A 25,058-nucleotide genomic window follows, 5' to 3' on the forward strand; every position below is an offset into this window, starting at 1 on the left:
CACCGCTGTCGTAACAATAAAATAAATAAATAAAGAAGTGCCTAGATTTCAAATGAACATGCTCAAAATTAAAAAAAAAATCTTTCTGATTCTCGAAGAACAGGGATAGTCGTGAGACCATGCTGTCTGTATTTGTGAACTTTATTCATAAAAAATATCATTCTTAAAAATCTGATTTTTAACTCGACTTTATGTTTTATAAAATTAATAATAATAATAAAAAAATAAATGCTCGCAAGTTCGCATGATCGACTCAATATCAATGTTTTTTTTTAATAAATTGCAAACACTATTTCTTAAATAAAAATTCATTATAATCTTAAAAGTAAATTTAAAATAAAAAATTTAAATAAAATCTTAGTATTTTTCACATGATAGAAGAAAAAATATTTATAAATGTTATACAATTATATATATAAAAAATTAAAAATCTTGAAAAACATAAATCTTATGCTAAATAAATATTCATGATTTTTTTTTCATAGTAGACATATATTAACTGAAAAAATGTTAAAATTCCCATAAAACCTACAGTGTTATTTGAAAAAGATACCAAAATCGAATAATAATTTTTTATATTACATTTAAATCTAAATCCAAAAAATAAAAGCAAAGAAATATATATAAAAAGGCCAGCCTGGTCCGCGTGGCCCAACACACTTTCTGATTCTTTGTTTTCTGCTTTTGACTATCGAGCAATTAAAGTATTCCATCAGTCCATGGCCATCGTACCATCTGACAGGAAGTATGCTGAAGAGTCCTGATATGATAATGCACGCAGATAATGAGTCACAATAGCACTCCCTTGAAGCACCAGCCGTATCTTTCAAAAAGCACAAGCAAACACTATGAAGGACCACAGCATGCAGCCTGCAAATTGAGTGAACCATCCTGAAGCTCCTCAATGCTAAATTCTAACAGGATGATTGTTCAATGTAGTGATTCAGAAGTGCTGGCTATCTTATATGAACTAGAATAATGGAATGGGAAAAAAGATAAGTAAAACTAGATGAACAGATCTGGCAAATGCATACAATTTATACAGAGAGCTGTTGAATGGTGATGTTAAGGTCGCGTTCCCAATGTCCTTTGTCCTTTTCTTCTGATAGCCATACTTTCTGCAGCTTTGGTGTGCTTATTCCCGGGGAAAAAGTCTTCATCTTTGGACAATTTGTCACAATTACTTCTGTCAAAGAGGGGAATTTGAAGGTGAAATTTATAGAGCAAAAGCTAGTGAGGCTTGCTAAACAATCAAGTTTCAGACTTTCCAATTTCCAGAAAATGATCTCATTTCCTGCTTCATCTCCCTTGCTTGCTACAATTTCTGTCACCATTTTGCATTCCTTTATACTCATTGCAGAGAGTTGCACAAGACTTCTGGCAGTTGAGGATGTGACCAAGTATTTCAATGCTTCGCAATCCCATACATGCAAAGCTGTTAGATTTCCGAAAGATGATGCAGATGGTGCTAAATTGATCAAACTGTCACAACTCCTTACTTCCAGAGTTCCAAGATTTTGAAGAAGCTGGTCCACTTGGAGATCTTGGTTCCAAATTTTCTCCAAATCTGGAAGATTAAAAAGTTTCAAGTACAGTATCCTAGCAAGAGTATGTTCCTCCTCATCAACAAGTCGACATGGGAACAGCTCTTTGAAATAACCATGAGTTACAAGAAGCTTTTCCATATTCTGGAATCTATGCATGATACCAAATGGAAATTCAGCCGATGCATCATGAAAGCATTGCAGCTCAAGAACTCTTATTTTGTGAAAGAGGTCTGCTGGAAACTGGCCTTGACATACCTTTGCTGCATCTTTACTGTTTAGCGATAGTTCTTCCAAGTTGGGGATGATCTGGAAATCGAATGCACAAATGCAAGCTAAATATGAAAAGCCAGAGGTAGATATAGCAGTTTTTACAGCACATTCAATAAACAGGCCAGTCCTTTCCCACTGCCGACAAGTCTTATTGGTGCTTACAAGTTAAATTTTCTTAGGCACTATTATGGTGAATGATGTTCTAACATTTCCTGTTGCTTCACTCTTTTAGAGCGTTGTTGTAGATTCAGGTTCCAGTTGTAGGGGATTGGTAGGTTCATTATCTCAAGAATTTTGATTTGGTCCAGGTAGATGCAATCACGTTAGTACAAGTTTGTGCCTTCGGGTTTTTACTACAATATCCTATCCTCTTGCTTCTTGTTGTGGGTTCTAAAGTGAACTAGTAGAATTCAATTTTTGGGAGGGAGAAGTGTTGTATTTATTGAATCTTCTTCATAGATTGCATATCTGGTTCAAAACCAAAAACGATGATGATTGGGTAGAATGAAAGGCCAAAATGCAAGCATTACAAGCAGATTTGCCTTTGCATCTTAGCTAATTCTTGTGTAAAGTTCTTGTAGAGCATGGCATTATCAAAGGAATACGTTGGAGTTCAATAATACAAGGAAAAAATGTTCCTATTTTGCACAGCTAGCTAGGTCTAGCTTGAACTATCTTGCCAGGCAGCAAGAGTAACTTTTCGGTTTCTTAATGGTGTCATGTAAGCCTAGGGGACTGGCACAGAGAATGTTCCGTATTTTTTAACATAACTCATTGAAGGCATTAATGTTAGAACTGTTAGTGAACATCCATAGGATAATGCTCAAGCTCATACCTTTTCAAATGAGAAAAGCGGTTGCTGAACTTGGATCTCAAGTTGGTCCTGTGTACAAGCTCCTTGGGTGCTCTGGAGCTCCGAATCAAATACCGGCACTTCGTGGCAATGATACACGTCTATTTTCTTTAAAACCGGCCACTCTGAAGTGTGTCTTCCTGGGTAGAAACTCTTGAGTTTGGGCAATTGCCAGAGAATGAAAGAGGTTGTTTTAGGAAAAACAAACTCTAGTTCTTCTCCTAGTCTTTCTTCCTCAGCAACAATTTCCTCCACTCCACAACTAGTTAGTTGAAGCTTTTCGAGTTGTGAAAGGCCTAAGGCTACAGAGGTTGGGAAGAGGCTTTTTAGACTTGGACAATTCCAAGCATTCACTAAATGAAGGTTTTGAAAAGAGAGAATTCCATGAGGATTTGTATTCCACACTTTCTTCAAATTTGGCAGGTTCCCTACATACATATCTCTCAACTTAAACGCTGTTACAGCATGGGAATCTTTTTCATTCATCAGAGATCTGAGATCAAACACCTCTTCCAGTGAAGAACAATCATCTACCTCCAGGTTGTCTAAATTATGGAATCTTCTCAGCATATTGGGTGGGAAAATATTCAACAATTTGTTTGCTTGTTTTACCTTCAGCGCCTTGAGCTTGCAAAAGGAATCTGAATGGAATTCAGTGTGCCATATCATATTCAAATTATCCATGCCAAGAATGTGCAGTTTCTCTATGTTAGAGAATGAAACCTAAGAAATCAATTCCATCATGTCAGTAGCAAATGACAAGAAAATTAAATTTCAGGTGTTCAAAAGCAAATGTTGAACTGAGGTTGGGGACTGTAGGACTAACAGGAAAAGAAGAAGAAAAGGACTCACTTTTTCATCAAAGAGAGTTGAGTTTGTTTCTTCAAATTGATTGTTGGCTACTGCATCTGTGCTTAATGAATTAGAGATGAAGGTCTTCAGTGCAGGGCAATTCTCTATCCGCAGTTCTTTCAAGGAGTAGCATTCGATTAGGTGACTGGTGCAGAATCTTGTGAGATTTAAAAGGCCCTTAAGCTTGAGGAATTGTAGCTTTGGAAACATTATTCCTCTCACATTTTCTTCTTCTCTTAATCCGTTCTTAATTATTATTTCTTCCATAGGCGTGCAATCACGTAGCTCAAGCCTTTTGAGTTGAGCAAGACTTTCAACCATAGAAGAAGTAAATAAATACTTTAGATTTCCACAGCCCTCGACTATCAAACTTGTTAATCTCGGAAACCAATAGGACAGTTCTCCTGGTTGGTCTTGCCATATCTTCTCAACTTTGATAGAGGACAGTTTTAGGTCTTCCAAACTAGGGAATTCAATCTGCATGCACAACTTTTGCTTCATCATCAAGTTCTTTTCATTCGTCAAAATGAGAATGACACTTGTTACAGATTATAATTAGCACATAATTAGAAAATAATGTAGAGGCTAATTATAGGAATATCTAATATAGAGTCCTAGCTATAGGGATTCTAATTAATCTACTTTTTTATATAGGGTTCCTATCTTGTATATAAGGGATAGATTGATCAATGTAAAAGAAAAAGAGAATATTTGTTTTCTTTTTCTATGTTTTCATGGTATCATAGCTTTGTTTACTAATAATTGACCTAATACTAAAAAAATTGGTATAACACATATTTGTGCTTTGTTGTGTAAATCTCTCCCCTAGTGTGGCTGCTGGGATCCAGAATATGTTTTCTTGTTTTCAACGACAATTATTTTATTTGTTGAGATTTACAAATAAAATTTTATAAGTTATGGCTGATAAAAAAGCAACAGTAATATCTAATGCAATCCCAGTGATGTCAAAATTCACTAAACACAAGCTTAATGGCTCCAATTATTTGGATTGGAGTAAGACAGTTTGTTTTTATTTGCGGAGTATCGATAAGGATAATCATATGACTAATGATCCACCTAAAGATGATTCAAGATAGACATGGCTGAGGGAGGATGCCTGATTATTCTTGCAGATACAAAACTCCATTAATAATGAGGTAATTGGCTTGATCAATCATTGTGAATTTGTTAAGGAATTGATGGAATATCTAGATTTCTTGTATTGTGAAAAAGGAAATGTTTCCCGTATTTATGAGGTGTGTAAAGCCTTTTACCGTGTAAAAAAACATGATAGGTCTCTTACAAGTTACTTTATAGATTTTAAAAGAACTTATGATGAGCTTAATATGTTGTTACCTTTTAGTCTTAATGTAAAAATACAACAAAGTCAAATGGAGAAGATGGCTGTCATGAGTTTTCTTGTTGGTCTCCCTTCTGAATTTGAGAATGAGTTTTCTTGCTGGTCTTCTTTTTGAATTTGAGACTGCCAAATCTCAGATTCTCTCTAGTTCTGAGATCTCTTTGTTACAAGATGTATTTAGTAGGGTACTTCACACAGAAAATTCTCCATATGTCTAGTATAGTGGTGCTCTTGTCAGTTGAACTAATGAGTATGAAACTGGGCAATCACATTACAGAGGTGGTAACAAAAAAGGGGCAAGCAATTTTGATCGTACACAAGATTCAGGAGGGATTGTGTGTCATTATTGTCATAAGCCAGGACATATGAAACGTGATTGTAGAAGACTACAAAACAAAACTCAGAAAACTTACTCGGCCCATATTGCATCTACTAATGATACATCCGAAAAATCAGTTCTTATCTCTACAGATGAGTTTGTCAAGTTCTCTCAGTACCAAGAATCTTTAAAGTCTTCATCTACTCACGTTCCTACCATTGCCGAGTCAGGTAAACTGAATACTTGTCTTATTTTCTCATCCTCCAAATGGGTCATTGATTCTGGTACCATAGATCATATGACAGGTAATTCTAGTCTCTTTTCTACTTTCTAGTCACATATATCCACCTCTAATGTTACTTTAGCAAATGGGTGTACATCTTGTGTTCTTGGGTCTGGCATAATTATCCCAACTCCTTTGATTCCTCTGTCATCTGTTCTACATTTACCTCAGTTGTCCTTTAATTTAATTTCTGTAAGCACACTTACTCATGCGCTTATCTGATGCATCTTATTCTTTCCTGATTATTGCTTATTTCAAGATCTTATGACGAAGAAGATTATTGGTAAAGGACATGAGTCTAGAGGTCTTTACATCCTTGACACACAAATACCCAAATCCATTGCTTGTTATGGTGTAACAACCCCTCTTGAGGTGCATCATCAGTTAGGCCATCCTTCTCTACCTTTGCTAAAGAAACTTTGTCCACAGTTTAGTAGGGTGTCTTTATTAGATTCTGAGTTGTGTCAGTTTACCAAAACCATTGTCTTCATTCTCATCCTCTAGTCAATAAAACAACAAATTTTCCTTTTGAATTAGTTTATTATAATGTTTGGGGTCCTTGTTTAGTTCTGTCTAAAACTGGATTTAAGTACTTCGTTACTTTTGTTGATGATTACTCTAGTGTGACTTGGTTATACTTAATGAAAAGCTGTTCTGAGTTGTTTTCTTATTTTTATGCCTTTTGTGCTTAGATTAAAACTTAATTTAATGTTTTTGGTGATAATACCAAAGAATATTTGTTAGCATTTTTTCAAACTTATTTGATTCACAATGACATCCTTTATCAAACTTCATACTCCTTCTCAGAATGGAGTAGCAGAATGGAAAAACAGACATCTTCTTGAAACAACCAAAGCCCTATTATTTTACATGAATGTTCCCAAACCTTTCTGGGTTGATGCAGTTTCAACATGTTTTTTGATTAATTGTATACCTTTCTCTGGATGTTTGGTAGCACTTGCTTTGTCCGGGATGTTTGTCCGCATGTCACCAAATTAGATCCTAAGTCTTTGAAGTGTATTTTCCTTAGTTATTCTCGTCTTTAAAAAGGATATCGATGCTCTTATCCTAGTCTTAATAAATATCTTGTCTCAACTGATGTTACTTTCCTAGAAGCTACACCATATTTTCAATCTTCCACTCCTGCTCGTCAGGGGAGGGGGGGATGATGACTTGTTAGCCTATACTATCACATCCTCTGAACCTGTCTCTGAACTGGATCCTGCTAAGCCTCCCATTCTTCAAGTCTATTCCAGACAACAAATCCCTCATGTTACATGTCCTATATCAGCTCCTTCGTTATCATATCCAACCTTAAGTGATGCTTTTCCTATTGCTTTATGCAAAGGTAAACGTCAATATACTTATCCAGTCTTTTCCTTTGTTTCTTATCACCACTTGTCATCTTCTTCTTGTTCTTTTATTGCTTTTCTCGATTTCATCTCTATTCCCAAAACTATTCATGAAGCCATATCTCATCCTCATTGGCATAATGCAATGATAGAGGAAATGAATGCTTTAGATGACAATGGTACTTGGAACTTGGTCAAATTATCTCAAGGGAAACAAGTTATTGGATGTAAGTGGGTGTTCACAGTTAAGGTAAATCCTGATGGGTCAGTAGCTCGATTGAAAGCCCGACTTGTTGCTAAGAGATATGCTTAAACTATGGAATTGATTATTCTGACACCTTTTCTCCTGTTGCTAAATTGACATCTGTCAGGTTATTTATTTCTATGGCTACTACTCATAGTTGGTCTTTGCATCAGCTGGATATCAAGAATGCTTTTCTTCATGGTGATCTTCAGGAAGAAGTTTATATGGAGCAATCTCCTGGATTTGTTGCTCGGGGGGGGTATGAGAAAGTTTGTCATCTTCGCAAATCTTTGTATGGTTTGGAAAATTTAGTCAAGCAGTTGAAAAGTTTGGCATGACAAAAAATAAGTCTGACCACTCTGTATTCTACAAACAATCTGAAGCTGACATCATTCTTTTAGTTGTGTATGTAGATGACATTGTTATTATTGGAAGTGATATTACAGGAATCTCATCTCTTAAGTTCTTTCTTCACACTTAGTTTCACACGAAAGATTTAGGGATGCTAAAGTATTTCTTGAGTGTTAAAGTACATAGGAGCAAAAGAGGTATCTTCCTATCTTAGAGAAAATATGTGCTTGACTTATTATTTGAGACATTAGGGGCGAAACCATATAGTGTCCTGATGATTCCTAATTCGTAACTTACAAAAGACGGTGAATTATTTGAAGATCCAGAGAAATATAGAAGACTGGTTGGGAAGTTGAATTATCTTACAGTGACTCGACCAGATATTGCTTATTCTGTCAGTGTTGTAAGTCAGTTTATGTAATCCCCAACAGTTCACTATTGAGCAGCTTTAGAACAGATTTTGTGTTACTTAAAAGGAGCACCTGGACGTGGTATCTTGTATGAAAATCATGAACACACTCATATTGAATGTTTTTAAGATGTAGATCGGGCAAGTTACAATGTAGATATAAGATCCACATCAAGTTATTGTGTCTTTGTTGGAGGCAATTTGGTTTCGTGGAAAAGTAAGAAGCAAAATGTTGCATCATGATCGAGTGTAGAATCAGAATATAGAGTCATGGCACAGTCAGTGTGTGAAATAATATGAATATATCAGCTCTTAACTGAAGTAGGTCTCAAGGCTTTAGTACAGGCAAAATTGTGGTGTGATAACCAAGTTGCTCTTCATATTGCATCTAATCTTGGTTTCCATGAACGAACTAAGCACATTGAAATTGATTATCATTTCATTCGTGAGAAAATACATCAAGGTTTGATTTCCACATGGTATGTGAAGACTGGAGAACAATTAGAGGATATTTTCACGAAAGCTCTAAACGGGGCCCGGGTTGATTATCTTTGTAGCAAGCTTGGCATGATAAATATCTATGCTTCAGCTTGATGAGAAGTGTTATGGTTTTAAATAGCATATAATTAGAAAATAATATAGAGCCTAATTATAAGGATTCTAATTAGTCTACTTTTCTGATATAGTGTCCTACTTATAAAGGTTTTAATTAGTCTACTTTTCTATATAGGGTTTCTGTGTTGTTATAAGAGATAGATTGATCAATATAAAAGAGATTATTTATTTCTTTTCTTCTTCTATGTTTTCAATACTAAATTTTATGCCATAGTCATTAAAATAAAGCAAACCTTTTTGTTAAAAAGTGTCATGGGAGTCCCGAGCTCATTGTCAGATGCAATTTCATTGGACCCGACATCAGTGATTAACGGCTCCGGCCTGGTCTGTGATATGGAAGCTGCATTCGATTTTGAGGAAACGCTTGTGAATTGGGGTAGATATTCCAGTGTCAGTGTTCGTAGTTGAGTCAACTTGATTGCTTCATCTTCGTCAGCTTGGCCTCCACTTTCCTCAGCAACAATCACTTCCATGATTTTGCAATCAATTATGCTGATATGTTCCAGTTGCAAAAGGCCTCTTTCCATGTGCAACGAAAAAAGATTCTTCAATATTGGACAACTTTCCACCTTCAAAATTCTCAAGTTGCTAAATGACTCCGCCACAGGTTGACTATTACAAATCTTCTCCAACTTATTCAAATTGTCAAGAGACAAAGACTCCAGGAGTGGAAAAGCAATAGAAGGACTTAACATAGTCGAGTCGACAATATATCGAATCTCAAGACTATTTTGGATATGGAGATGCTTCAAACGAGGAAAACCTTGCCCATCTAATTCATAGGAAACACTTTTAACACCCTTTAGTCCATCTAAATGTAGATCTTCAGTTCTCTTCAGCAACAGTTGGATCCCCTCCTCCGATTGAATGCTTGCACTGATCTTCAATTTCATTGTTGTTGAAGTTTCACGCTTCCTGGACCAGTCCCACCCTTCTCCGATCAAAATTTTAAATCTTTCCAATTTTTTGGAGAAGAAGTCTCTGGGAAGAATCATAGGATCTGTAATGTGCAAGTATAAAGTGCTTAGATTTGGCAGATATTTCAGCTCAGCCAGGCTAGCATTGTTTCTTTGACTATCTAGTCCTTCAATCCTCCATTGCAAAAAGCTGTTCTCCATGTACAAGTCCTCTAGTTGGGTCAAGCATGACAGCACATTTGGCGGAATCATTTCAAGCCTTGGATTGTTACTCAAATCCAGAAGTTGCAGACGAGTCAACTGCCCAATTTCTCTCGGCAGCCGAACAATGTTAGAGCCTATTAAGCTGAGAACTTTTAACATCTTTAGCTCTCCGATCATAGCTATATCTTTCAAACCACAACTATCCAGACACAATGTTTGAAGCTTTTCGAGAAATTGAAGTGAGGAAGGTAGTGTTGGAAGTTGCACAGCTGTCATATCCACAAGTTGGAGAGTTTGTGTTCCCTTAAACAGACTGTCTGGGATTTTGAGCGAGGGGTCTTCATTATACAGTATAAACGACTCAGCTTTTGGAAAGTTCAGTACTTCAGGAAGTCCAGGAATTTTGCAACGCGGCAAAGAGATAGCACTGCACTGTTCAAGCATAGCCGGCCATTCTTTTAATACAGTGCCAGATGCTAATGTGAAGACATGATGATCCCTGGAAGCTACAAAGGCAGCAAAACCATGAACAACATCATGCATTTTGACTATTCCATCTGCGCCACCTTCTAGCAACAAACAAGAGGCTTTGAGGTCATTGACCAATCTATGTAGTCTATTTCTTGCTTCTTCCAATGTACTGATACGTTTAAACAATCCCAGGCCAACGGTATATTTCAGTAAGTCAAGGATTGCAATGCTGTGAGGTTCAAGTTGTCCACAAAGTAAGAATACTGACTTGATTTCTTCTCCTTTCAAAGAATCGTAGCTCAACTCTAGAGCTGAGCAAACTCGGCTATCCATTTCATCCTTGTCAAATCTTTTCAGCCTTACCAAAGCATCCTTCCACTCTGACAGTTTCCCATCTTTTAATGCCCTCGCAACAGTAACTATTAAAATGGGCAAACCAGCACATCTTTTGGCTACTTCTACAGCAACAAGCTGCAGATCGGGATATTTGACAACATCACCCGCCGTCTTCTTAAACAGATTCCATGCTTCATTCTCGGGTAAAACTTGAAGCCAGAAAACTTTTTTTGTAACCATTCCACGGGATAATACATTTCGATCTCTCGATGTCATCAATATTTTGCATCCCCGATGATCACTACCAGAAGGAATCCCCACATCATCTAGTTCAAGCCTCTCCCAAATGTCATCCAAAATCACAAGTACCTTTGTCTCTCTTTTAAGCCTCTCGTACAAGAAATCTGCTCTTCCACTGTCAGTCTCTGCATCCAATTTGAGACCTAGCTTATCTGCTATTTCCCCCTGAATTTTTCTCAGGTTAGGAGTCTGAGATACAACAGCCTGAACCACCACATCAAAAATCCTGCCCGCCTTGACTTGTTCAGCAACCTTTTTCACAAGTGTGGTCTTGCCTACACCAGCCATCCCATACACTCCAACTAGGTCGACATCATCATCTTTTAAGGCCTCCAAAATTTCATCCAAAACAGGTCTTCTTGATTCGAAAGCCTCGTAATCTTTTAGAGATCTGTCCCCTATCCCGCGTCGAGCAGGAAGGTAGGACACCCTATCAAATCTGCCTCGATGATTGATCTTAACAACCTCCTCTGCAATACTCTCTATCTTTGTACTAAACTTGTAGCGCCTCGTCACATTAGGGAACAACCCCATGAAGCACCTCTTCTTCGCCTTGTCTTCATCTTCAAAAACTCTGCTAGCCTTGTCAGTGATAACATTCACACTAGCAAGCCACTTTCCAACATCATCTTCAATGTCTTCAATTCTATTTCTAGCCTCTTCTACAGAATGCAGCACCCTTTTTTCTGTACCTGACAGCTCATCTAAGTGAGTTCGGAGGCTCTGAACATTTCTGCTGCAGTTGAATACACGAGAAACGGAGCGCCTAATGGGAACAATTAACAGTTCCACAACCGTGGATGTCAGGGAACCAAGGATCTCCATAGCCAATGTTCTGCCTTTGTTTAGCAGCTAAACCACAAGGATGATCACTACTGCGATATTTGAAAAACTATGGAGATGGATGTAGCAGATAAAATGAGTGAAAGAATTTGCTTAGAGCAACTGCAGAGAGGCAGAGAGACTAGGTTAGTCTGTGAAGTCAAGCCAAGCAATAATATTCAAGTAATTATGACCCCAATGACTTTCCTAGCAACTCTCTCATTTCTGCCGAGTCTGCAGCTTGGTATCTTCTTGATAGGTTTTGTAATTTATCCAATAGCATATTGGCAGCGCTCCGTATTAGACTAATAATATATATTTTTAATATAAATAATATATTAAGTGTACTTGGATTTAACCGCGCTTCAACTTTATTGAATCTTGTCGATAGTAGGGCTCAATGTCGTTGAGTTCTGCTAGCAATATAAAAATTCCCATTAGCAATATAAAAAGTCGCATTAATACAAGAGGAAATAAATTCAACTAACCCAACTTTAAATTAAAAAAATTATCATCATTCAATTTTTATATAATATAAAAAAATCTTATCAATTTATTTTTTTAATCATATAAAAAAATTAAATAAAAAAAAGATAAAAAAATCTAAAAAGATAAAAAAATTAAAATTAGACTTATCTGAATTTAACTGAAAGCAATAGCATTGAGTTTGAATGTCAAGCTAGACCCAACATCTATTAAAAGCGATTTGAATCTAGCTGTCCAGCCAGATCCAACAACTTTTAACATAAAAAAAAAAATTGACACCCTCAACAATATTTTTTTGATTAACTACCAGCAAAAACAACGCTTCTATAATGCTATAGTATCGTCTACAATAAAAAGATTCTACGTCGTCTGTAGAGTGGTTCACGGTACAATAAATTTGTGTCCATAATAAATACACAATATTATATTTTTCCCGCATAAAATATAATATAATATTTTAGGATATCCTTTTCATGAACAATTAGATTTTTTATTTTTAACTAATATAGAACAGGTAACAGGTGAGAAGAATTCAAGTCAGACTTTATATTTATTTTTTTAAAGCATTCAAATGTTATTTTTCCTAATTTTTTTTTTAAATTTAGATGTCAAGAATCAAGTTTTTATTTAATTAACAAATCAATATATAATTTTAATTCGGTTAACCAAATTTTTTTTTTCTATACGAATCTGAAAACACCTATTAAAAGCAATTTAAATTTGGCTGTTTAGCCAGGTCCAATAATTTTTAGCACAGAAAACAGAAAAAATAACACCATCAGCAACACTTTTTGATTAACAAATAGCTAAGATAACGTTTCTACAACATTATAATATCATCTACAATAAAAGACTCTATGTCTACAGAGTGGTTTATAGTGCAATGAATTTATGTCTATAATAAATACACAATATTATATTTTTCCTGCATAAAAAATAATATAATATTTTAGGATATCCTTTTAATGAACAATTAGATTTTTTATTTGTTTTTCATTTTTAACTAATATAGAGCGTAATTGCAAGTATCCAACGGGTAACAGGTGAGAAGAATTCAAGTCAGACCTTAATTTTTTTTTTAAAGCATTCAAATGTTGTTTCTCCTATTTTTTTTTTTAAAATTTAGATGTCAAGAATCAAGTTTTTATTTAATTAACAAATCAGTATATAATTTTAATCTGGTTAGCCAAATTTTTTTTTTCTATCCGAATCCGAAATTTACAACTAGGTTTGGAGTAGCAATTTTTATAACTATATTTTATAATTAACATTGAATACAATAATTTCGGTGATTGTTATTATTTTGAATTTTATTCTTGAAAAAAAAAATTAAAATGGAATAATTTGAATTACTGTTTGCATAGGAAGAACATTCCAAATTAAGTCGCTGTTTCTTTCTGAACCCTATGACATAACCTGATTAAATTATTTATCACATTATTTATTTTAATATTAATTAGCGGTACATTGAAATAAGATGGTTTCAATCATATAAAATCCCGATACTGATATGAATAGTAGATTAATTAGCGAAACTTATAATCCAAACCGGCACACCAAGAAACTGAAATAAAACATTAACCTAACCAAGGGTGACAGATCACATTATCTATTATCATAATGACTTTAAAACAAATTCAGTTCCTCGACGGAAGACTATATCAAATGCTAATAGTGATATATATCCGGTAACAGGGGGAGGAACAATGGAATTATCAACCACACTCACTCTCCCTAATACTCTTTTTGTTCCTTCACTCTCTATTAAATTACTATCATTAGGGCAAGTAACAAAAGATTTAAACTATTGCGTATTGATGTACTCCTCATTTTGTTTGTTTCAGGATGTTCTCACGAAGAATATTTTTGGTCGTGGTACTAAGAGGAGAGGGTTATATTATGTGGATGATTTGGACCTTGGAAAAGTTCATTCTGCCCAATCATCACAGCGGAAAAGACAAGACATTTGGTTATGGCATTACCAGCTAGGACACCCATCATTCAACTATCTACAACATTTATTCCCTATTTCATTTGAAAAAGTATTGCTCTCTAGTTTCAAATGCAAGGATTGTATCCTAGACAAAAGTCATCAAACAGATTACCCCATCAGTTATAAAAAATGCAATACACCATTTGAGATTATTCACTCTAACTTATGGGCCCTGCACCTGTTATGACTATTGCTGGCTTTAGATGGTTTGTCACCTTTATTGATGACTATACAAAGGTCTCTTGGGTTTATATGTTGAAACATAAAATAGATATCTTACTAGTTTTTCAAAAATTTATCGCCCTTATACAAACTTAGTTCTCTATGGGCATTAAAACTCTTCGATCTGATAATGGAGGCGAATATATTAGCCAAGAGTTTAGATAATTTTGTGATAGTAAGGGCATCATATACGAGACTACTTGTCCACATACTCCTCAGCAAAATGGAATTGCCAAATGAAAAAATAGACACATACTAGAGACAGTACGGGCCATTATGAGAGATACCCATATGCCTCAACAATATTGGCCTGATGTTACGGGTACATCTATTTATCTTCTCAACCGTACGCCATCCCGAGTACTTAATTTTCACACACCACTCCAGACTTTGGAACGGTATGTTAAACTACCTTCAACACTCCATATACCTCCAAAGATATTTGGTTGTGTTTTATTTGTACATGTTCTGAAGCACCAACGATCCAAGTTGGATCCATGTGCTATTCGTTGTGTCCTTCTTGGCTATGGTTCTCATACAAAAGGATACCAGTATTATGATCCCCTTACACGAAAACTCTATGTTACTATGGATGTAACCTTTTTTTAGACCGAATATTTCTTCAACGAACCATCCCCGTCTGTTCTTCAGGGGGAGAAATGAACCATCACCGTCTGTTTTTCAGGGGGAGAATAGACATGAACAACAAATATGGGATTGAGTTCATCCAGACCATACTCAAACAAAATCGTAAATTTTTTAGTAGATCAACCACGCCGACTTACATACTCAAGCCACATCAAATAACCCCCTCTCCAATATACAACACAACTAAAATCAGAATCGTGAGGACAATCCCGACACTATAATTGAGGTAAGATCTCCTGACTCTCCTACATTACCTGATTCTATGACATATAGTTTACCTCATAGGCATAATCAAGGAGTACCCCAAAACCGGTACTCACCGGAAACAGAAGGAAGAAAGTCCAAATACTCAATTGCAAATTTTATCTCAGCCCATAACATGTCAGATGCAGCAAAGGTCTTCATGGAAAAAATATCTTCAGAACAGGTCCCACGAAACATTGAAGAAGCTATGCTAGATGAATACTGGAAGATAACTGTCTATGATGAAATGAAAGCTCTTTAAAATAATAATACTTGGGAACTAACTGTTTTCTTTTAAGGCTTAGGGTTGGATGTATCCTCTGCATCTTATTCTTCTCCTGTGGAGGGATGCCTTATATAGGCAAATATATATGTCGGTTACATCTTTCCTATTCTGAAAGGAATACAACAATGTATATCCTTTTAGGACTCCTATAGAGTATGTCTTTTATATATGGAAAACTACCCTCTTATTCGGCTAATTACATGTTAACACTTCCTCTCAAGTTGGTGCGAAGAAATCTTCTAAGCCTAACTTGTCTAGAGACTTATGAAGAGCTTCTGCAGGGACTACATGGGTTAGAATATCTGCTAGTTGCTCACTTGATCTGACGAAAGGGATGTCCACTAACTTTAGAAGTAACTTTTCCTTGATGAAGTGTCGATCTACCTCAATGTGTTTAGTTCGATCATGCTTTACTGGATTATTAACTATCTCTCGTGCTGCCTGATTGTCACAGTATAGTAACATAGGGTCCTTGGGTTCAAAACCTATTTCTGTGAGTAAGGTCTTAAGCCATAACAGTTCGCATATTCCATGTACCATCCCTTTATATTCTGCTTCTGCTGAGGACCTTGCTGTCACATTTTGTTTTTTACTTCGCCATGTGACAAGATTTCCTGCAACAAATGTAAAATAGCCAGAGGTGGACTCCGGTCAATGAGATTCCCTGCCCAATCTGCATCAGTAAATCCTTTCACTTCCATATTTCCATGTTTTTTAAATGTCAGTCCTTTTCCTGGAGCCCCTTTTAGATAACTTAGAATTCTCATTACAGCTGTCATATGATCTTCACTTGGAGCATGCATAAACTGACTTACCACACTAACTGCATAGGCAATGTCTGGGCGAGTGTGAGATAAATAAATTAACCGCCCTACCAATCACTGGTATCTTTCTTTGTTTGTTGGTACCTGATCTGGGTGAATGGTCAATCAATGATTTTGAACAATAGGAGACTCTACTGGTTTGCATTCTAGCATACCCGTTTCAGATAATAGGTCCAGTATATACTTTCGTTGTGACAAGTATATACCATCTTTAGTTCTTGCAACTTCAATTCCTAAAAAATATTTAAGTCCTCCTAAATCTTTCATTTCGAATTCGGTAGACAAACATTTTTGTAGCTTTTTTATTTCATCTGTGTCATCACCAGTTACGATCATATCGTCTACATAAATAATGAGCAGTGTAACTTTACCATTCTTCCGTTTGATGAATAGAGTGTGATTAGAGTTACCTTGGTGATAACCAATTCGTTTCATAGCTTCTGTGAATCACCCAAACCATGCTCTTGGCAATTGCTTCAAGCCATACAATGCTTTCCGTAATCTACACACTTTTCCACTTGATTGTGAACTGTTAAACCCAGGTGGAAGCTGCGTATAGACTTCTTCTTCTAGATCCTCATGGAGAAATGCGTTCTTCACATCAAATTGCTTCAAAGGCCAACTGAAATTTGCTGCTAAAGACAACAAGACTCTGATGGTGTTTATTTTTGCAACTGGAGCAAAAGTCTCTTGATAGTCAATACCGAATGACTATGTGTACCCTTTTGCTACTAGCCTTGCCTTGAACCGATCAATTGTGTCGTCTGCTCTATGTTTGAGGTTGAATATCCACTTGCAGCCCACTGGTTTTTTTCCTGGAGGGAGTGATACAATACTCCATGTGTCATTTCTTTATAATGCACTCATTTCAGCCTCCATTGCTTCTGCCCATTTCGGGTGTTGCAAGGCATCCTCAACCTTTGTAGGTATTCTTATATTCACCATCTCACTTATGAAGGCTTGATGCAGTGGTGGTAGTTTGTGTGTAGAGACATACTGTGTGATTGCATATTTTGCTTTGCCATTCGGTGAGTACCTGTCAGGGGCCTTCCCACGGTTCTGTCTAGGAGGGAGAGAGTAGTATGGAGCAGATAATAAAGGAAAAGAGGAAGGGCTTTCGGTGTCACTTACCTCATGGATATCCGGTTGATCTTGAATATGGATTTGTGGAAAGGAAGGGGTTATTTCATCATACATGTATTCTTCTTCTGCATCACTGTTGTTGTGTGCATCGTACTCTATATCTTCTTTCCCTGCACTGCCTGTTACACATGTTTTGGAGTTAGGCTCTATATTTCCTTCCCCAGCATTACTAATTGTGCGTGTACTGGTTTCCATTTCTTCCCCTGAAGCTGACTGCTGCTGCTCTGTATTTCCTTCCCCTGAATCTGTGTTTCCTTCCCCTGAATCAGACTGATGATCAATCCAGGTGTAGGCATCATATTGCAGCTCCCCCTGAAGACTAGAGCTGGATGGATTCATGTAGAAAAAATATTCTGTTTCAGAGAAGGTAACATCCATACTGACATGCATGTGGCGAGAAGAAGGATGGTAGCACCGGTATCCTTTTTGGTGAGGATTGAAACCAAGAAAACACACCGTACTGCGCATGGTTCCAGTTTTGTGCGCTGAGTTTTCTGCAGGTGGACATAAGCCACACATCCAAACACACGGGGTTCTAAGTATATGAGGGATGAAATCTGAATGTGTTGAGTGAGAGTCTGCAAGGGAATGCTGAAGGAGAGGACTTGGGATGGCATCCGGTTGATGAGATACACATCATAGGTTACTGCATCAATCCAATAATGTTGAGGGACATGGGCACCAATGAGAAGAGCTCTGGTAGTTTCAAGAATATGCCTGTTTTTACGTTCTGCCACACCATTTTGCTGTGGAGTGCGCGGGCAAGTAGTCTCATGGATAATACCATTGTTTTGAAAGAAACTCGAGAGTTCAGAGTTAAGATATTCTCCACCATTGTCTGATCGAATAATCTTCACCGACAGGGAGAACTGAGTGCACACCATGCGATAAAAAATTGGGAATATATTATGCACATCACTCTTGTGTCGCATAGTATATAACCAAGTCATTCTGGTGCAATCATCGATAAATGTAATAAACCATTGAATTCTAGATTGGGAAGTAATTGGAGCAGGTCCCCAAACATCAGAGTGGATCAATTCAAAAGGCTTTGTTCTTTTATTTAAGTTTACAGGATATGAAGTTCGATGACTCTTGGCCAAGATGCAAACATTACACTTAAGAGAAGAACTTGGATCCGGAATGTCATCAAAGAGGGAAGGAAATAATTTTTTTAAGTAGCCAAAAGATGCATGACCCAGCCGACGATGCCATAACCAAATTTTCTTGTGATTATTACCATTGTGACTCTGAACTTGATAGACATGACCTGAAGCAACGTCATCTACATAGTATAACCCCTTCCTCTTAGTACCACGTCCAATGATCGATTGAGTCTGGATATCCTGAAGTAAGCAAAACGTGGGAAACATTAATACCACACAATCCAATTCTTCTGTAATTTGACTAACAGACAATAAATGATTTGAAAGTGCAGGGACAAGTAAACAATTATATAGTGAAAGATTAGGAGTGAGAACAATTGATCCTGCTCCAATGACTGGGGTAGACTCCCCATTGGCTGTCATGACTTTTTCCTTAGACGGGGGAGTCATGTATTGAAATAATGATTTGTTATAAGTCATATGATCTGTGGCACCCGAGTCAATGATCCAACCTGTTTCATGAACCGTGGATGTTGACAAAACCACACCAGTTTTACCTGTCACTGAAGCCTGGTAAGTTTTTGCTAGGGAGAGTAATTCACCCGGTTTAGTATGGTCTTTTTGGCTTATTTCCATGGCAGCAAAACTTGAAGGAATTTCTGTTGCAGTGGTTAATTTTGCTTGGACTGGACGTTTATTGCTTTTTGCTTTACTTTGCTTCCGTTTTTCTAGAAACCAGTCAGGGTAGCCATGAATCTCAAAACAAGTGTCTCTGGTATGGCGACTTCCATTACAATAGCTGCAGTGCAACTTATCTTTTTCTGCTTCCTCAATAGCTCGAAAAGTGCGTAAGTTAGAAGGGGTGGTGGATTTCGAAATCATTGCAATTGATGATCCTTCACTAGTTTTCTTTGCTCCTAGTATGGTGACTTGTCGCTGAGCCTCCCGTCGAATTGTATTGAAGCACTCTTCAATACTTGGAACAGATTTTTTACGAAGGAGATCACTGCGTATTGAATCAAAAACTTCATCCAAACTTGCGAGAAAGTTATAGATCCGGTCCTTTTGAATTTCTTCTTGTCTGGTTCTAAGATCTGCAGCACATATCATCTTAATTGGTCGTCGCTTATCAATTTCCTGCCATACACTATTCAGCTCTGCGTAATACAAGTTAACTGGACGCCCATTCTGTTTCGTCCTTGTGGCTTTGCAGCATAGCTCATAGAATTGCGACTCGTCAGCCCCATCATAGAAGGTTTGAGTGACATTATCCCAGATTTCCTTGGCTGATGACAGGTCTATAAATAAACCAATAAGATGAGGCTCCATGGTTTTCAACAACCATCATCGTACCACTGCATCTTCAGTACACCACTTTGAGTAACCAGAATTTCCTTCTTCCACTCTAGCATTCTGCCCAGTTAAGTAGCCAAGTTTGTTCAATCCAGCAGCGTGCAGTTCAAGCATACGTGACCAGTTTTTGAAGTTTGTCTCATTCAATTTAAATCCAAAGGGTAAGGTGTTTAGGTTAGGTGTTTCAGCAGAGATTGATGTCTGGTTTATGGGGATAATAGAAGTATTTGTGTCATCCATGGTTGGTCCCTTGTTTCAAGACCAATTCCCAGGTGAAGATTAATGTGGCGGCTGAAAAGTTAAAGGAAGATTTTAGCTTTCAACCTTGCTATGATACCATGTTTTCTTTTAAGGCTTAGGGTTGGATGTATCCTCTGCATCTTATTCTTCTCCTGTGGAGGGATGCCTTATATAGGCAAATATATATGTCGGTTACATCTTTCCTATTCTGAAAGGAATACAACAATGTATATCCTTTTAGGACTCCTATAGAGTATGTCTTTTATATATGGAAAACTACCCTCTTATTCGGCTAATTACATGTTAACACTAACTACATTGCCAAATGGAAAGAAAACATTTGGATGCAAATGGGTGTTTACTGTGAAATATAAAGCAGATGAGACAATAAAAAGATATAAAGCGAGACTGGTAGCTAAAGGATATACATAGACATATGGCATAGACTATCAGGAAACGTTCTCACCAGCAGCCAAACTTAATATAATTCGGATACTCCTATCACTTGCAGCTAACTTAGACTGGCCTTTACATCAATTTGATGTAAAGAATGCATTTCTTCATGGAGAGCTAGAGGAGGAAGTGTATATGGATGCTCCTCCTGGTTTTACTAGAAGAAAAGAAAATATGGTGTGTAGGCTTACAAAATCACTTTATGGACTGAAACAGTCTCCTAGAGCATGATTTGGAAGATTCAGTTTAGCAATGCGAAAACATGGATTTAGCCAAAACAACTCGGACCATACACTATTTCTTAAAAGAAATGGGGGAAAAACAGCAGCCTTGATTATTTATGTTGATGATATGATAGTCATAAAAAATGATGAAGAAGGAATTTCAGAATTACAAAGGTATCTAGCAAGTGAATTTGAAATGAAGGATCTTGATGGGTTGTGAAGTATTTCTTGGGCATCGAAGTATACAGATCAAAACTGGGCATATTCCTTTCACGATGAAAATATGTATTGGACTTATTAGCCGAGACAAGTATGTTGGATTGCAAACCTGTGGATACACCAATCATACAAAATCATTATTTAGCGGAATATCCAGATCAGGTTCCCACAAATAGAGAACGATATCAAAAATTGATAGGAAGACTCATCTACCTTTCACATACACCTCCTGATATCGCATATGCAGTTAGTTTAGCCAACCAATTCATGCACAACCCCAAGTAAAGTACATATGGAGGCAGCAATGCGAGTACTTAGATACTTAAAATCCTCTCCAGGAAGAGGAATTCTTTTCTCAAAGAATGATCACCTTAACATCATTGGTTATACTAATGCAAATTAGGCAGGAAATCTGACAGACATAAAGTCTACTTCAGGATACTTTACCTTTGTTGGAGGAAACTTGGTGACTTGAAAAAGTAAGAAGCAAAATGTTGTTGCTCTATCTAGTACTGAAACAGAATTCTAAGGGATGACCAATGGATTATGTGAAATACTATGGATAAAGGGGCTACTTAAAGAGCTAGGATATCCTATGGAGATTGAGATTAAGATGTACTGTGACAACAAAGTCGCAATTGTTATAACCAATAATCTAGTTCAACATGATCGAACTAAACATGTAAAAGTAGATAGACATTTTATCAAGCAGAAACTCGATGAGAAGACTGTGATTTTTTCTTTTGTCAAATCGGAGGATCAATTAGTAGACATACTTACTAAAACAGTATCAAGTAAAGTGTTTCATTGCTTTCTATAAGTAAAGCATACAAAATATTTTTACACCAACTAGAGAGGGAGTGTTGACAAAGACTAATTCTTGGTTTAGGAAATATTACAAATCAGGAAAACTAAAAATCAGGAACAAGTTTAGGGAAAATTTTGATATACTTCTATTCTTAGTTTTCCATTCTTAAAAATGATTTATTGTACATGAACAATTATCTCTGAACAACCGGACACCGTTGACAAAGTAAGAATACTGACCTGATTTCTTCTCCTTTCAAAGAATCGTAGCTCAGCTCTAGAGCTAGATCTGAGTAAACTTGGCTATCCATTTCATCCTTGTCAAACCTTTTCAGCCTTCCCAAAGCATCCTTCCACTCTGACAGATCCCCATCTTTTAATGCCCTCGCAACAGTAACTATTAAAATGGGCAAACCAGCACATCTTTTGGCTACTTCTACAGCAACAAGCTGCAGATCGGGATATTTGACAACATCACCCGCCGTCTTCTTAAACAGATTCCATGCTTCATTCTCGGGTAAAACTTGAAGCCAGAAAACTTTTTCTGTAACCATTCCACGGGATAATACATTTCGATCTCTCGATGTCATCAATATTTTGCATCCCCGATAATCACTACCAGAAGGAATCCCCACATCATCTAGTTCAAGCCTCTCCCAAATGTCATCCAAAATCACAAGTACCTTTGTCTCTCTTTTAAGCCGCTCGTACAAGAAATCTGCTCTTCCACTGTCAGTCTCTGCATCCAATTTGAGACCTAGCCCATCTGCTATTTCCCCCTGAATTTTTCTCAGGTTAGGAGTTTGAGATACAACAGCCTGAACCACCACATCAAAAATCCTGCCCGCCTTGACTTGTTCAGCAACCTTTTTCACAAGTGTGGTCTTGCCTACACCAGCCATCCCATACACTCCAACTAGGTCAACATCATCATCTTTTAAGGCCTCCAAAATTTCATCCAAAACAGGTCTTCTTGATTCGAAAGCCTCGTAATCTTTTAGAGATCTGTCCCCTATCCCGCGTCGAGCAGGAAGGTAGGACACCCTATCAAATCTGCCTCGATGATTGATCTTAACAACCTCCTCTGCAATACTCTCTATCTTTGTACTAAACTTGTAGCGCCTCGTCACATTAGGGAACAACCCCATGAAGCACCTCTTCTTCGCCTTGTCTTCATCTTCAAAAACTCTGCTAGCCTTGTCAGTGATAACATTCACACTAGCAAGCCACTTTCCAACATCATCTTCAATGTCTTCAATTCTATTTCTAGCCTCTTCTACAGAATGCAGCACCCTTTTTTCTGTACCTGACAGCTCATCTAAGTGAGTTCGGAGGCTCTGAACATTTCTGCTGCAGTTGAATACACGAGAAACGGAGCGCCTAATGGGAACAATTAACAGTTCCACAACCGTGGATGTCAGGGAACCAAGGATCTCCATAGCCAATGTTCTGCCTTTGTTTAGCAGCTAAACCACAAGGATGATCACTACTGCGATATTTGAAAAACTATGGAGATGGATGTAGCAGATAAAATGAGTGAAAGAATTTGCTTAGAGCAACTGCAGAGAGGCAGAGAGACTAGGTTAGTCTGTGAAGTCAAGCCAAGCAATAATATTCAAGTAATTATGACCCCAATGACTTTCCTAGCAACTCTCTCATTTCTGCCGAGTCTGCAGCTTGGTATCTTCTTGATAGGTTTTGTAATTTATCCAATAGCATATTGGCAGCGCTCCGTATTAGACTAATAATATATATTTTTAATATAAATAATATATTAAGTGTACTTGGATTTAACCGCGCTTCAACTTTATTGAATCTTGTCGATAGTAGGGCTCAATGTCGTTGAGTTCTGCTAGCAATATAAAAATTCCCATTAGCAATATAAAAAGTCGCATTAATACAAGAGGAAATAAATTCAACTAACCCAACTTTAAATTAAAAAAATTATCATCATTCAATTTTTATATAATATAAAAAAATCTTATCAATTTATTTTTTTAATCATATAAAAAAATTAAATAAAAAAAAAGATAAAAAAATCTAAAAAGATAAAAAAATTAAAATTAGACTTATCTGAATTTAACTGAAAGCAATAGCATTGAGTTTGAATGTTAAGCTAGACCCAACATCTATTAAAAGCGATTTGAATCTAGCTGTCCAGCCAGATCCAACAACTTTTAGCATAAAAAAAAAAATTAACACCCTCAACAATATTTTTTTGATTAACTACCAGCAAAAACAACGCTTCTATAATGCTATAGTATCGTCTACAATAAAAAGATTCTACGTCGTCTGTAGAGTGGTTCACGGTACAATAAATTTGTGTCCATAATAAATACACAATATTATATTTTTCCCGCATAAAATATAATATAATATTTTAGGATATCCTTTTCATGAACAGTTAGATTTTTTATTTTTAACTAATATAGAACAAGTAACAGGTGAGAAGAATTCAAGTCAGACTTTATATTTATTTTTTTAAAGCATTCAAATGTTATTTTTCCTAATTTTTTTTTTAAATTTAGATGTCAAGAATCAAGTTTTTATTTAATTAACAAATCAATATATAATTTTAATTCGGTTAACCAAAAATTTTTTTTCTATACGAATCTGAAATTTACAACTAGGTTTGGAGTAGCAGTTTTTATAACTATATTTTATAATTAACATTGAATACAATAATTTCGGTGATTGTTATTATTTTGAATTTTATTCTTGAAAAATAAATTAAAATGGAATAATCTGAATTACTGTTTGCATAGGAAGAACATTCCAAATTAAGTCATTGTTTCTTTCTGAACCAACCCTATGACGTTACCTGATTAAATTATTTATCATATTATTTATTTTAATATTAATTAGCGGTACATTGAAATAAGATGGTTTCAGTCATATAAAATCCCGATACTGATATGAATAGTTGGTTTCAGTCATATAAAATCCCGATACTGATATGAATAGTTGATTAATTAGCAAAACTTATGATCCAAACCCGACACACCAAGAAACTGAAATAAAACATTAACGTAACCAAACTACTAAACCATCACTGGAAGATTTTTTATATAAAAAAGCAAAACAATATTATTTTTTGATAAAACAAAATAATAATTAACTTATATTAATCCAACTCTAATTAAGTTTAAAATTATATCAAGGTATATAGGGTGCAAACTGTATTATTTTAATTATTATTTTTATGTTTTCAAATTATTTTGATATACTAATTTTAAAAATAATTTTTAAAAAATAAAAAAAATATTTTAATATATTTTTAAATAAAAAATACTTTAAACCACAACC

At 36.2% G+C, this 25,058-nt stretch overlaps 1 protein-coding gene across 9 annotated transcripts in view; it reads right to left on the bottom strand.

The window, feature by feature from the left end:
- Positions 1–23,434, bottom strand: part of LOC18104021 (probable disease resistance protein At4g27220) — a 38,541-nt gene extending 15,107 nt beyond the window's left edge. The window contains exons 1-4 of one of the 9 annotated variants that reach the window (XM_052446643.1): positions 22,080–23,434; positions 8,689–10,396; positions 3,523–3,999; positions 3,178–3,393 (exon numbers count right to left, since the gene is read on the bottom strand). In XM_052446643.1, the coding sequence (XP_052302603.1) occupies positions 3,178–3,393; positions 3,523–3,999; positions 8,689–10,396; positions 22,080–23,191 (3,513 nt within the window). In that variant the 5' untranslated portion in view covers positions 23,192–23,434. Of the gene's footprint in view, positions 1–3,177; positions 3,394–3,522; positions 4,000–8,688; positions 11,751–22,079 lie in introns of those variants that run through there. The other 8 variants (XM_052446642.1, XM_052446644.1, XM_052446640.1 and 5 more) reach the window with 8 other exon arrangements.
- Between the last annotated feature and the right edge of the window lie 1,624 nt (positions 23,435–25,058).

The sequence above is a fragment of the Populus trichocarpa genome, chromosome 13 (genome assembly GCF_000002775.5).
Source record: "Populus trichocarpa isolate Nisqually-1 chromosome 13, P.trichocarpa_v4.1, whole genome shotgun sequence".
NCBI lineage: Eukaryota > Viridiplantae > Streptophyta > Magnoliopsida > Malpighiales > Salicaceae > Populus > Populus trichocarpa.